Source organism: Lagopus leucura, unplaced genomic scaffold (genome assembly GCF_019238085.1).
Source record: "Lagopus leucura isolate 7727_CA_CO unplaced genomic scaffold, USGS_WTPT01 Super-Scaffold_100022, whole genome shotgun sequence".
Classification (NCBI taxonomy): domain Eukaryota; kingdom Metazoa; phylum Chordata; class Aves; order Galliformes; family Phasianidae; genus Lagopus; species Lagopus leucura.
This window is the reverse complement of record NW_024962275.1, coordinates 4,613,498-4,626,601: the sequence shown is the minus strand read 5'-3', so window position 1 is coordinate 4,626,601 and position 13,104 is coordinate 4,613,498. Positions and strand designations below refer to the sequence as shown.

At 47.3% G+C, this 13,104-nt stretch overlaps 2 protein-coding genes across 14 annotated transcripts in view; one reads left to right on the top strand and one right to left on the bottom strand.

The window, feature by feature from the left end:
• FNBP1 (formin binding protein 1) overlaps positions 1 to 5,350 on the bottom strand; it is an 87,231-nt gene extending 81,881 nt beyond the window's left edge. For 9 of the 13 annotated variants that reach the window (XM_042878753.1, XM_042878754.1, XM_042878755.1 and 6 more), the window contains exon 1: positions 5,147 to 5,350. In XM_042878753.1, the coding sequence (XP_042734687.1) occupies positions 5,147 to 5,170 (24 nt within the window). In that variant the 5' untranslated portion in view covers positions 5,171 to 5,350. The remainder of the gene's footprint in view (positions 1 to 5,146) is intronic. The other 4 variants (XM_042878760.1, XM_042878765.1, XM_042878763.1 and 1 more) reach the window with 1 other exon arrangement.
• A 4,842-nt stretch (positions 5,351 to 10,192) lies between these two features.
• Positions 10,193 to 13,104, top strand: part of GPR107 (G protein-coupled receptor 107) — a 34,330-nt gene continuing 31,418 nt past the window's right edge. The window contains exon 1 of the mRNA XM_042878803.1: positions 10,193 to 10,339. Coding sequence (XP_042734737.1) covers positions 10,235 to 10,339 — 105 coding nt within the window. The 5' untranslated portion in view covers positions 10,193 to 10,234. The remainder of the gene's footprint in view (positions 10,340 to 13,104) is intronic.

The following is a 13,104-nucleotide window of genomic DNA, read 5'->3' as shown; positions in this document are numbered from 1 at the left end:
TCTCTTGGCTATTTCTGCAACAGGTTGTGTCTTCCCCACCTGAAAGAGGACAGCACTGCAATAAAACTGCTTCATGTTCACAACATACATGGCTGCTTCAGCAGTGAACCCTGAATAATCAGCATTTCCTTCCTACACCTTAACTGCACTGCTCTATACTACAAGTAATCTAGAAACCCCATCTAGACACGCACACTACTTCTTCTCCATTTTCTATTTCAAAGCCAAAGCCATCGCTTGCAAAGAACAAAGACTGCAGTACGTCAAGAGACAACAGTGTTTTTCCTCTCACCAACCTAACAAACTCAGTGCTAAAATAAAAAGCGTGAAAAAGAAAAGCAGGGTTGCCAAGGATGGAAGGAAGTAGAGATGTTTCATCTGAGAAACGTAAGGTTACGTTGAAGGGGGAAGTTATTTTAAAATATTTATATGAAGGCTAAGGAAACTTAACAGAGCATTGCATTTGGGTAGCTGGATCAGATTCAATGCATAACTGATGTCAGAAGCATTATTTCAGACAGGTTAAAAGTGAGTTTCCAAAAATTCATTAGCAGGTTACCTTTCCAGCAATCAACAACAAAGGCAATAAAGTGCATTATTACATTATTACATTACAGTCCAGCAGTGGCTCCTACTCTCATGTGGAGCATGGCTTTTGAAATCCTGCTTTAAAGGAATGTTTCACAACATGAGTAACACTAATGAGCTGCAAGGAGTCCAGAAAAACATTGCCTCATCTTTGCCTGCCTTCCCACATGGTTGAAGGGAGCTGGGGTGGCTGTGCTGCAAATGGGAAGATTCAGTGACTAGAAGGGGAAAGAAGGAGCAACAAAAAGACATTTGCAGCTTTGACTCATGCTGAAGGATTGCAAATCTGTTCCTTAATGAATGGGTAGAAAATACAAGAGGAGGCCGTGACAGAATTGTAGCAATCCTTTCTTAAAGCAAAGCAGAATTGTAAATGAAATTACTCAGATATTCACACACCCAAGACCCAGTAGGTTCCTCAGAAACCCAAACAGAGCTGCTCTACTCGCAGTGCCTGGAAGCCCAAATTATAAACATGATGATTTTGCACTGACCTCATTTTTATTTTCCAACCTATTTACTTTCAGGGTGCCCTATGCTGTCACCCAGCCGCTTCTACAGGTGAAATTCAGCCTCTTCCAACTGTAAGATGTTTTAATTAACAAGTTGCTAAATAGGAAAAAAAATGTCTACTGAAATACAAAGAGAGCAAGGAGACACGAAATTTCTGCCTCTGGTTGTCTGAATGATGTCAAATACGTTGGAACAGTCAGCTCACAATAAAACTCACTGCTCAGGAAAACGTTTGCCATCGCCACAGATTTTCCACCCCGCATCCAGCAGCCTTCCAAGGGAAGCTCCACGACCTTATGAAGAAAACTCTCAGATGTCAGAGATAATCAGTGATTTAGCAGGCAGTACGACTCCTTGTCCTGTCACTAAGGATGCTTTTCCTTTCACTCAGAGAGTATAATGGGTTAACAGCCAAACCCAAGAGCTCTGGTAGCCAGGGAACCACGAGACAGATTTTCATTTCCTGCACCCAACTCTATGGGTGTTTGCAACGAAACTGGATTGAGGGGGAAAAAAAGTTAACAGCTCAAACATAGATGCAGCCCTGCAGAGCCTCTTACAGGGAACATGCTGACAAGAGCAGAGCCTTCACTTAAAATTTAAGATGACGTTTGACTGCAGTGCCCAGATAACTGCTTTGTGATGCCATCGAGGTCACAACCCTGAGAACTCCAGACAGATTCAGACTGTGACTCATCACTTTAAGCATCACCTACGTGCCATAAATATTACAATGCCACTAGAGAACAATACTACATTCAATGAAAATGCAGGATCACAGCTGCTGGAACACAAATGCTGCCGGTGAATTAGGCATGCAAGGACTGAGAGTGGAAAGATCCATCAGTTCCACGCAGGAAGCATTGAGTTCTCAGAGCTGCACCTCTGTTCCATTGTCTGACAAGGAAGAACAGCTCACAGAAACAGGGTTTGCAGGAATCCACTTATTTCCATACCATGAATGAAGATGTTACTATTAATGTGGAAAAGAACATCATCTTCTAAATCGTATGACTTTAGACAGCAAAAGTAGCCAAGCTGTAATTTTTTTCCATACTGAAGCATACTGGAACAGTGCAAACAAAAGGACATTCCCCAAAGTACCCATCATGTGAGGAGTTGGCCAACACTGCTCCTTGCACAAGGGCAGCAAGTTCAGCCCTTTGCAAACAGAAATACTCACCTTCTCTGGACTGAAAGGACAGTGACAGCTGTTAGCAGACACCCAGCCACACAAAGGTCAAAGAAAACCAATTCAATCACATCCCCCCCACTTCATCTTTTTTTATTATTATTAACTTTATATTGGACAGAGAGGGAAGGGGGAGAGGAACCCATCACCTTACAGCACCTGCATCTCTGAAACGCTCATAACAAGGATAAACCTTCTCACGTTTAATGACATCACTGCCTGCACTTGCTGTGCTGTGACAGCACTCGAAGGAGCCACAGGTTCTCCTGGACCACTTCAGCACAAGTTTACACATACCTCCTCTACATTGCAAACTGTATCAAAACTTATCATCAGGAAACTTAATTCCCTTCAACTCACAGCCACATCACTTCCCACTGAAGGAGTGAAGCACTAAGGTTAGTTTTAACTTGCTACGTATTTCCTACCACTCACTTCATCCCACAGGAAAGAACCCTGCTGGGAAGCCCAGGAGAATACAGTAGCACTTTACTAGCTAAAGCACCCTCCAGAGTAGCTGTGTGTGACACTCTGGTATCCCTGTTCTTAGTACCTAAAAAGAGGGAGAAAGATCTGAGAATGCTTTCAGAGCCTGCAGACCCCAAAGTGCGGCTAACTGAAGCTACAAGTTGCACCTATGTACCCACCCATACATAATCTTTACTTGCCATGTTAACATAAACATCTAGAAAACACTGCAAATTACAAGAATCAAACACAAAACCAGTCTTCCAACCCCCAGCTGCCAGCCCTTACAGCTACTCTTGAACTGGAGCAGAAAACAAAAGGTTTCAGTCCTATGACCATACTTCGCCCTTCACCCACCACTCCTCCCCCTGGATTCCATATGTTTTCAGTGCAATGGGCAGAAAGCTGTGCAGGCTGTGGGCACACTGAGCAGCACAGCAGCTCCAGCCACTGCCACACACACAGACAACTCATGCTGTTATATGAGACCTTCAGGCTTTGCTCTGTGACACCCGACTGCTGGGAGGCCACAGATGATCTCATCATCCTGAGCATTTATCCTCACACTGGATCCAAATGCTGCCCTGGTACCTCTAATAATTCTGCTGGTTATGGGTGAAGCTCATAAATGAAATTCAGAACAGAAGTCTAGAGTCGAATGAAATAGGATTAGGAATTTTGCAATACAATTTGCAACCCGGAGAAACAAAATATCCTCACAACACAGCACAGGGCTACAGCACTCTCTTGGGAGTCACTTACATTTTGCCAAATGGATTTCATTGCTTCTGAGGCTTCTTTCTGCAAGCCTCAGAAGGAAGCTTCCCCCCATAGGAACAAACAGAAATCCATGCACGTTAACATTCTACTTTCTCTAAAGAGCAACTCTGATTTTGCTTCTCCTTTGTTACACTGCAGGAGTGACCGGTGAGCACGCACTCAGCCCGGCAGATGGGCACCTCACCCTGCAACACAACCCTGGTGAAACAACAGACATTAAGTTCCTAAACGACAATTAGAAACACCTGTTAACACCCCAACTTCCACTCCATCCAACAAAGGCCACAGCCAATCCTACACCAGTCACACCCTACAACGGGCATTTTTAATTCATGACACCTGTTTGTACAGCCAACACATGACTACCTAAAACAAATACTAAGTTTTAAGGCTAATAGAAATCCAATTTTGTTTAAGAAACACCGGGATCAACCAAAGGTGGTGGCACGCATTAAATCCAAGCTGGTTGTGTGGTTCTTTTCCTCAGTAAAGGGAGGGGGACTCAGAGAGGGATGCCAGCATTCTGTCCCAGATACCCACAGCACTGGAAAGCAATTCATCGACAAAGCTGTGCCCAACGTAGCACACAACGAGTCCTACCAGTGTGGTATCCAGCCTCACTGCACCTGGTTGCTGTGTTTTCTCCTCATTAACCTGCTACACTTCTCAAGCTATACTGAGGACACAAGAGATGTTGGTGCCTCAGATAGCAAAGACAAGATTTCACCAGTTAAACTTTAGGGAAAAAAAATCGTTACAGACACACAACTGCACACACCTGCAGAGATTACAACGAACCACGGATAAGCACTTCTTCCCTCGATCTTGTGCAGAAACATCTCAGCATCGCCTATACCGCTAAGAAGGCAAAAGCAGACGCTCAGCCCACCTCGAGAATTCCACATTTATTCTTCTGCATCAGAACGATTTACAGCGAGTCGTTCAGACTGCTTAACCTCCCCACAGAGCATGCAGGGTGCAGAAAGCAATGCCAGCTGCAGATCTCCCCGTGCAGCAGAGCTGTTTGAATAAACGAATCAAAGCAGCACCGCTACGGCACTCCATCATTCTGTAGCACCGCGGACAAACGCAGGATGACCCTCAGCAAGCATCCCGTGCTCAGGTCGCCGTGTATTTCTAACTATAACACCACTACGACGTCACAGCCAAGCGGGACGCTCGTTCAACTGTCTACCCGAGCGGGCAGGGCTGCGATTAGCACAGATAACACGGCCGTGCCTACAGACAGCCCAAAACCGGGTCCCGCAGCGCCATGGCGGTTCGCCCCGCTGCCAAACATGGCTGCACCGCGTCCTCTTTGTGACCGAGCCCGTGTTTCCCTTCTGCCTCTCTCAACTCCGCACCCAGCCCAGCACCCAGTCCGGCAACACCGCCCGCTCCGCTCCGCTCCCCGCGGTCCGCCCCGCACCGCCGCTCCCTCCTGAAATCGGACCCACCTGCGAACCGCTCACACGCCGAAAAAATAAAGCAGCAGCCCGACATTCCTTCGTTCCGCGGGGCGGCTGCGCGCCCGGGGCTCGTTCGTTTTATCGGTAATTTCCGCGCGGTCCCGGCACGCTCCCCACCCCTCTCCCCCCGGCTCACCCACAGCTCCGTGCCCCAGCTCATGGCTCCGCCGGCGCCGAGCGGAGGGCGGGCGGGGGTCGCTGCCCCTCGGTGAGGCTTCCTTCCCTTTCTCTCCCCGCACGCGAAGAACCGGCTCGGATCCCGGCGCCGAGGCGAGGGCGAAGAGCGGGACGCGCGAAGAGCGGGACGGGCGCTGCTCACCACCGCTCCCACCTCATCGCGCCGCAAAATGGCCCGAGCGGCGCCGCGCGGAGAGGCGGCGGCGGAGCGGGGTGGGAGGGGGAGCGCTTGACAGCTCTGGCGCACTGCGCACGCGCGCCCCGCGGCCGTTAAAAGGGGGGCGAAGAGCGCACTGCGCATGCGCGGCCGCCGGCTGCGCGCCCCCCACGTCCTCTGGGAGCGGCGGGAGCGCGCCGCCCCCCGCTGGGCACCGCGAGGCGATGGGCGCTCCTCGCCCCGGAGCGGCGTGCCCGCCCTGCTCCCTTTCTTCCCGCTTCCTCACAGTACGAAGCGCGGATTTTGTTATTTGATTTCCAAGCAAACGTTCCTGCTTTGGAGATTTGTACGGGGGCAGCCGCCCCGATGAATAAGGAAGCCCACACCCTGCAGGGAGGAGCTGCCTCCGTCACCTCGCGCCCCAAACACGCGCACCCCAACACAGCCGCGTTCAGAAACATCGATCCTGCCATCCGTCAGCAGCACGCGGGCAGGAAAATAATCGAGTTACCTGCCTGCAGCCGACGTGGGGCACAGCAGCAGTCACGCAGGCCTTGCAGAAATCAGCTTGTTTCCTCGCTGGAGAAATAAGATTTATTTTGTGCTCGTCTTCCTTTGCAACAGCATTTATTTGAGCTGCGTCACCTAATCTGATTTTATACTTCTGCTTTTCAGCTACAAGAAAGGCAAAAAGCCCTTCAGATTCCTGTCTTTGCTGCATCTGTAAACCCTAACCCCTCCACATATGTGTAGAAAGGGGAAAGCACATTTATTCACCTGAGGAGGACAGAATGTGCTCAGAGAGGGCTGGGATCTTTCTGATAACTGCACAGCTGCTGCATGCATTACCTCCCCTGGACTCATGCACTTACACTGGACAGCATGTGGATATCAATCTGCATGAGGAGAAAAAAAAACAATAGAAGGATAACTGAAGTGATTCCAACATTTATAACAACAGTGAAGACGAGCACGATGCTAATAACGCACTGCATTTCATTTTATCCGCATTGGTTTGAATATGGGAGCAGAGTGCTACTACCCTTGAAGCGAGGCACAGAGCAGGCACCGCTTTTGCTCACCATTAAACGTTAATATCTTTAAAGACTGCATCACAACTAAGAGACGCTGATCAACTCATTGCACAGAATACTTCCTGCTGTTGCCAACGTATTTGAATATCTGAGCCTGCCTGAAGCACAACTGCAGCGTCCCAAGGGCTTCTACCTCCACAGGCTCTCAGCAGAGGGACACCAGGAGCCTCTTAGCCTTATGTCCACCCGGAATGCATTACAAAACCAGTGAACATAATTGCATCACAACTGTTTGAGACCTTAATTCATAAATACTTGAACAAAAAGAACGCACAGAGTCCAAGCGAAAGCAGCACTGGTATCATCTGAGGTGAATTTGCAGTGGAATTTCCTTTTGCACAAAGACCTGGGAGGGGAACAAGGCAAACCTGTTACACCAGCACGGGCAGGGAAACCTGTCCCCAGAGAAAGACAAGAAACACATAACTGGTTATTGAACGGTACAGGCCAGAAATGCAAGTTCTGTATTAGGATGGCACATCAGAACCAACAACACCAAAAACCTGTGAATAAATTAAGATTCGTGTGGATTGAGCTCAAGGGAAAAGCCAAGTAAATTGCATTCCAGATATTTCTGGTAGATTTTTTTCCCCTCCCGTTTTTGTTATTTAGTCTGAAGGTCTCCAAGACACAGACTGCCACTTACAGCACTGCTCTGTTTGTGCAGTGCTCAAAACAGCAGAGCCTGCAGCTTGATTCGTCCTTAATTACTGATGTAATTAACAACGATGGGAGCATTAAGAGCCCTTTATGCTACAGCATGATGTGAGAAGGCTTAGCAGGTTCCAGCCTCAAAAGAACAGTTCAAAATAACACTTAGAAAACCGATTATTTACTCCCCATTACCTAATTTACACAATGCAAAGCAGAGCAATACAGAAACCAGTAGGAGTTTTCCCCTGGCTGCACTAGGAACAAAACCATTCAGATCTGTTATCTGAATACAGGCATATTCCTGTAAATTCTATGTTTATATCTGTTACTGCGATTCGGAGCATTGCTCACACTACATCCCAAGCCCAAGCAATTCCTTTAAACAAAAACCCAATAAGAAAAACAACTTCAAAACAGCTACCTTCCAAATCATTAAGCAACCAAGAAAGCTAAAACAAACCCCTCAACTACAGTTTAACGTAAATCCCCAATCTTCGTGTTTCCTCATGCAAATCAAGGAAAATCACAGCTTGCAAAGTAAGTATAAGTATTTCTAACTTCTGGAACATAAAAGGAAGAGGACCCACCTTTCCCCCCCATGGTTATCATCCCTACAGCTGCTTCCCTTCTATTTTTACAATTCTACTCAGATTATCCACATCCAAAACATGGAAGGTAGGTGTTGCTTACAACCTCTATACGCTGGAACTGAAACAGCACCAGGAAAGGAAGAGGACACGCCTTTCCCTCAGGCCATCACCATTACAGCTGTTTCCTTTCTACAGTCACAACGTACCAGCTCATTCAGACACACAGCAGGGGACCTCGGTTCTCTTTAGTGCCCTATCAGGGCCCACAGGGGTCTGATTAACACCTGATGAAGAGCTGATAAACCTGAATGGCCCTGACCATCCTCGCCTGCGACCTCCACCCCCCACCCTGCACACATCCTCTGCCCACAGACACAGGAGCCTTATTTAAACGTCAGTTTGAGGCATTATTTTGTACTTCAGCTATGAATTGACTTCTAATTTCAGTATTTAAACTGTAAAATGATTTCTTGGATCATCTCTGCTTTTCTGTTATGAGCTTGCCTGGCTTGCAGTTTCTATCCCCAGGTTTACTTTGCTTAGTAGCTGTAGAACCACAACCTGAAAGGTGAGGTTACTGCCCTTATGACTGTGCTTTTGTGCTCTGTGTTTTTTTTTTTTTTGTTTGTTTGTTTTTGTTTTTAGAGAAAAAACAAGTTTTGCTATTCTGCAATATCCCCATAGCACATTCACAGAGCACATCAATAACGAATACTTAGCCCGCTTTTACTCTGTACTAAAGGTGTACTTACATGCTACCCATATGCCAGGAGTTTCTTGATGCTGCTGATGGTTTCCATCCAATCTCAACAGTTGCTCATCAGATACTTCCAAAAAACTCCGTGAAGAATCCTAACTATGTTCAGGTACACGTGGGGAAAAACAATGAAAAGGAATCTAAAGAAACTAAGCATGTATGAACACAGTTCAGAATAACTGCTAGAACGCTCCATTTACAGCCAGGTAATTTATCTTGTCTGGTGGCTACAGTAAAACATCAATGTAAAGACATTTGTTCCTACAGCGTATATATTACAATTTGTGTGTGTAGGAATGTAAATTTAAGTGTAGAATCTTTTGATGTGTACATCCTTTGAAAAATGTAACGTGTTTACTTTCTGTGTTATACAAGTTCTAACTTCCACAGATCACTTAGTCTGGGTCAGTTGTGATTTAGTCACTGCAATATCCTGAGAGCTGGCAGAGTTACGAGGAGAAATATTCAGGCAATTTAAGTTTGTGACATAAAATTCCCTGATTGTTATTGGGAAATACCTTCTGATTAGGAGAGGTTGATGGGATGAACAGTGCCTGCAAGTATACAGGACAGTTTCATGCCGTTTGGCTACTGAAGTAGTCACTGAGAACAGAGCGAGCCACAAAGCCTGTGCTGCAGCTGTGGCTGCAAACAACCATTTTTCATGAGTCTCTAGGCTTCCTAGGCAGGTCTGAGCACAGGAATGATAGTAAATACAACATTAAAAATATGAATTTGGAGAAAAAGAGGTTGACCAGAACCATGCTTTGATTCTCCGATGCTGTCCCATAGCTTTCCCGTAGCTGGCACCACGAAGCCTGATGCTGAGGGGACATCTAGCGGCTCGCTCGGTTACTACCTAGAAAAAGAACAATCCAAGTTTGTTTGTCAGACTTCCAGGTATTTTCTGGTATCTTTGGTGGTGTTGAGAGATCTGCGTTTATTCTATTACCTAAGAGAATGAGAGAAAGAAGGGAAGATTAAATAGGAGGTAACGTGTAGAGTGACATCTGAATCGCTGCTGAACAAAGATGGGACTTTCCATGTAAGTGTTATAACAAGGGTCAGGATTTTTTCTCTGCCCATGCACCCTGATGTACACTTCACTGCTCGGCTGTTCCGTTGCACACCTGGCTCAGGAAAGCTGCACAGCTGCCACTGCTTGCTCTGGAAGGAAAAACGTCGGAGTGATGAGAGCTGACAGAACACAGAAGCTGCGTTTTATCACGTTGCTAAGCGGATCACATCTTTCAGAAATGGTTTCAGCAGTGGGTAAGTCTGTCTGAAGGCTGCCTTCATTGTCCCTTGGCAGGCTGCCTGCTGCTCGTGTAACTGAGCAACGCAGACCTGACTGAAGCCAAGTCTGGGCTGCATGTAGCTTCAAGTAGGACCACGGAGATCAAATAGCTCAGTAGTTCCTAAGCTACCCCACTAAGGAAGCAGAAAACCTTCTGTTACATATAGAGAGATGTTTAAAACGAACCACGGAGCCCAGCGCTCAGCAGAAACGCTCAGCGGGTCGGACTGCTCGCCATCAGCGCCGCTCCCCAGGACGGGCTGCAGGCACGACGCCCGAGCCCAGCTCAGCGCAGGGCGGGCCGGGGGACGTCACGTGGTCAGCAGGCACGGCTGGGACACGTGCGGGCATCTCGGGCAGGGCGCGGGAAGGCCGCGAGGCGGGGCCGCCTGCAGGGTGTGTCCCAAGCAGCCCCGCCCACTGCTGATCACGTGACCTTCCCAGCGCACCCCGCTCCCGGAAGTGCCGCGGGAACAGGATGCTGATGTTGGAGTAAAGATGGCGGCCTGCGGCCTTCCCGCCGCTCTTACTGTGGTGGTGCTGGGGCTGGTGTTGCTCTGTGCGGGTCCGGCCGGAGCCCGCGTCCATCACCTCACCCTCAAAGTAAGGTCTGCGCCGTAGCATCCTTTGGGCTCGGTTCCGAGTGGGGTGAGGGGAGTGGTGGGTCTGATCCCGTTCTTCTCAGGCTGGGGCTCTTCTCCTCGTCCTGGCCCTGTCCCGCTGCCTGTCCCGGCTCTGCTGCTGTGTTTTGGCCTGCTGGGGCCCCGGTTGGCTTTGCTTTTGTTCCTCGTCCGTGCTGTGGGGAAGTGCGGGCTGTGGGTCGGGCTGTGTCTGCGGGCCCAGTGTGCGCTGGGAGCTCCTTCGGGCTCGCTGTTAGCCCGCGTTCTGATTGCTCTTCCCATCCCGTCTTCTGTCGTTCTACTCTGAAGGCTGTGGTGCTGCTTTATTCCTCTTACCGATGTGCGTTCTTCGCATTTATCAAGTGGGTGATTGAGGCAGGAGAAGGAATCGGTGCTGACCGCTCTCTGCTGCAGCTTATTAGACTTAAGGTTGTGCTTTTTGAAAGGTCCTGTTGTGGCTTTGTACCCATATTTGAGGACAGCTCATTACTAGTGGGCTGTTGTGGGAGCTGTGGCCCCAGCAGTGCTGCTGGGCTTGTGAGAAGGCTGTCCTGGGGTTTTGCTGCAGGAGAACAGCAGTGTGGGGAGCATACCAGAATATTAAAGCAACATCCCCTATGTCCTTAATTGAGAGATCCAGCATTCCTGACTCATTCATAGGGAGTTTTCCTGTCTTTGTAGTAGACTAAAATGCAATGGAATGAACGTTGTTCTGTCTCAGGAAAAGTTAACTTTCTCTTCAAACAACAAATTACAGAACTTTTATTGGTTACTTTGCTGTTTGGAAGACTTCTTGTCCAGTAGTAGTTGGGTGCTGGAAATTTGTACTGAGCTGCTATTTCTGTTATGTAGTAAACTTTTGCGCTGGTTTCAAGCAAACCTTTTCAGCAGCAAACATTGCTATTTATAGTTCCTCTTTCAGGCTGAGGGAGCTGGGCTTGTTCAGCCTGGAGAAAAGAAGGCTGCAGGGTGACCTCATTACAGCCTTTCAGTACCTAAAGGGAGTTTACAAACAGAAGGGGAATCAACTCTTTGAAAGGGTAGATAACAGCAGGACAAGGGGAAATGGTTTGAAGTTGAGGGAGGGCATTTAGACTGAGGTTGGATGTCAGGGGGAAGTTCTTTGCTTACAAGAGTGGTGAGGTGCTGGAACAGCTGCCCAGAGAGGCTGTGGATGCCCTGTCCATCCCTGGAGGTATTCAGGGCCAGGTTGGATGGGGGCCTGGGCAGCCTGGTCTAGTATTGAATGTAGAGGTTGGTGGCTCTGCCTGTGGCAGAGGGTTGGAGATTCGTGATCCTTGAGGTCCCTTCCAACCCTGGCCATTCTGTGATTCCTATTCAGACATTTCTAAACTGCAAGGATATAAAACGCTTGATTTTAAAATATATTTCATTATTACAATCAATACGATCATAGTTGAGTAGTATGACTTTCATGTAAGTTGCAACACTGACCAAACAAACACCAAGGGAAACAGAAGTGCTTTCGTGCCTTTGTGCACCTGTGTAAACGTGAGCAGGCTCCTCATCTGTGACTTTACAGCACTTTATGTAAACATCCGGTTCTCTAATGGCTGCCCTTCACAATGACCAGCCCTTCTGCTGTTGGTGCTGTTGGCAACGTGTGCTCTGAGGCTGTGCCAAATTAAAGGTATGGGCTTCCCCAAACAAGCTGCTGTTGCCTAAGTTAGAAAAGCTTTTTTCTGGCTTGGTAACTAATGTGCTGAAGTGAAGCTTTTCTGTTTTTCTGTGTCTTGAGTAAAAATAGCTTTTTATCTTTATGGAAATGTACAAAGTGAGGTATTTCTCTTGTTTCTGAAGATGAATTTGTTTGAATCTTTCTGCTAGGATAATGTCACTGAGGATGACTTTCTTCCTTGGTAACACTCGTTATTAGCATTGTTAAATTAATATGGTAATTTATTTAAACAAAAAAGCAGAAAACACTTGGAAAAGATTTAGAAAATGTATGGAAACAATTCTTCAAGATTTCCATGATGAGGTTGGAATGTTTCTGGTTACCAAAACTATGGTGTGTGTTAGGGTTGCTTTTGGAAGGTGTGTTTTGTTTTGTTTCCCCCAGTCTCAGCAAATGGAAGCTGTGTTACTGCAGCCTTATGCTTTGCACAATGCAGTGGCAAACTGCTTCAGAGAATGGGGAAGTTTGTGTAGCTGAGGCCTTTGTTGTGCACACAGTTAAGCTTAATGCTGGTAAGCTGCTGAAATTAAGCAGTTTCTGGAGACCTAACAAGGGGAGCCATCCAGCCAACGGTGCTACGTAGCCAGTCGTGGTGTTGCTTTCTGATTAGTTATCTTTGCCATGCAGTGGTTTCCAAAAGGGAAGCAAAACCCCCTCCTATGTAATGACATTGTCTTTCAACTTCATGTTAAACTTTGTGTGGGAGATGTTTATTTCCAGTGGTTGTTTCTGTCCGTGAATCTTGTGGCCTTTTTATCTTGTTAAGTTTTGGAGTTCAGTTGCACAAGTTGAGAAGACCTTCCAGAACAACTTAATCTTGTATTATCTGTGTAAGCCCAGTAACTTGTACAAGTCATTCCATGTAAGGGTCAACGCCCTCAGTTAACATTTTCTCTGTGCTAATAGCATCATGCCAGTGAGTTCTGAGTAAATTGTTAAATGGTAATTTGTGGATTCTGAGCTGCAGGATCTTGGATGACACTTCTTTTAGTCCAGAAGGTGCAGGGTGTTTATTAGTGCAGCATTTCTTTGTACTGGTTCACACCTTT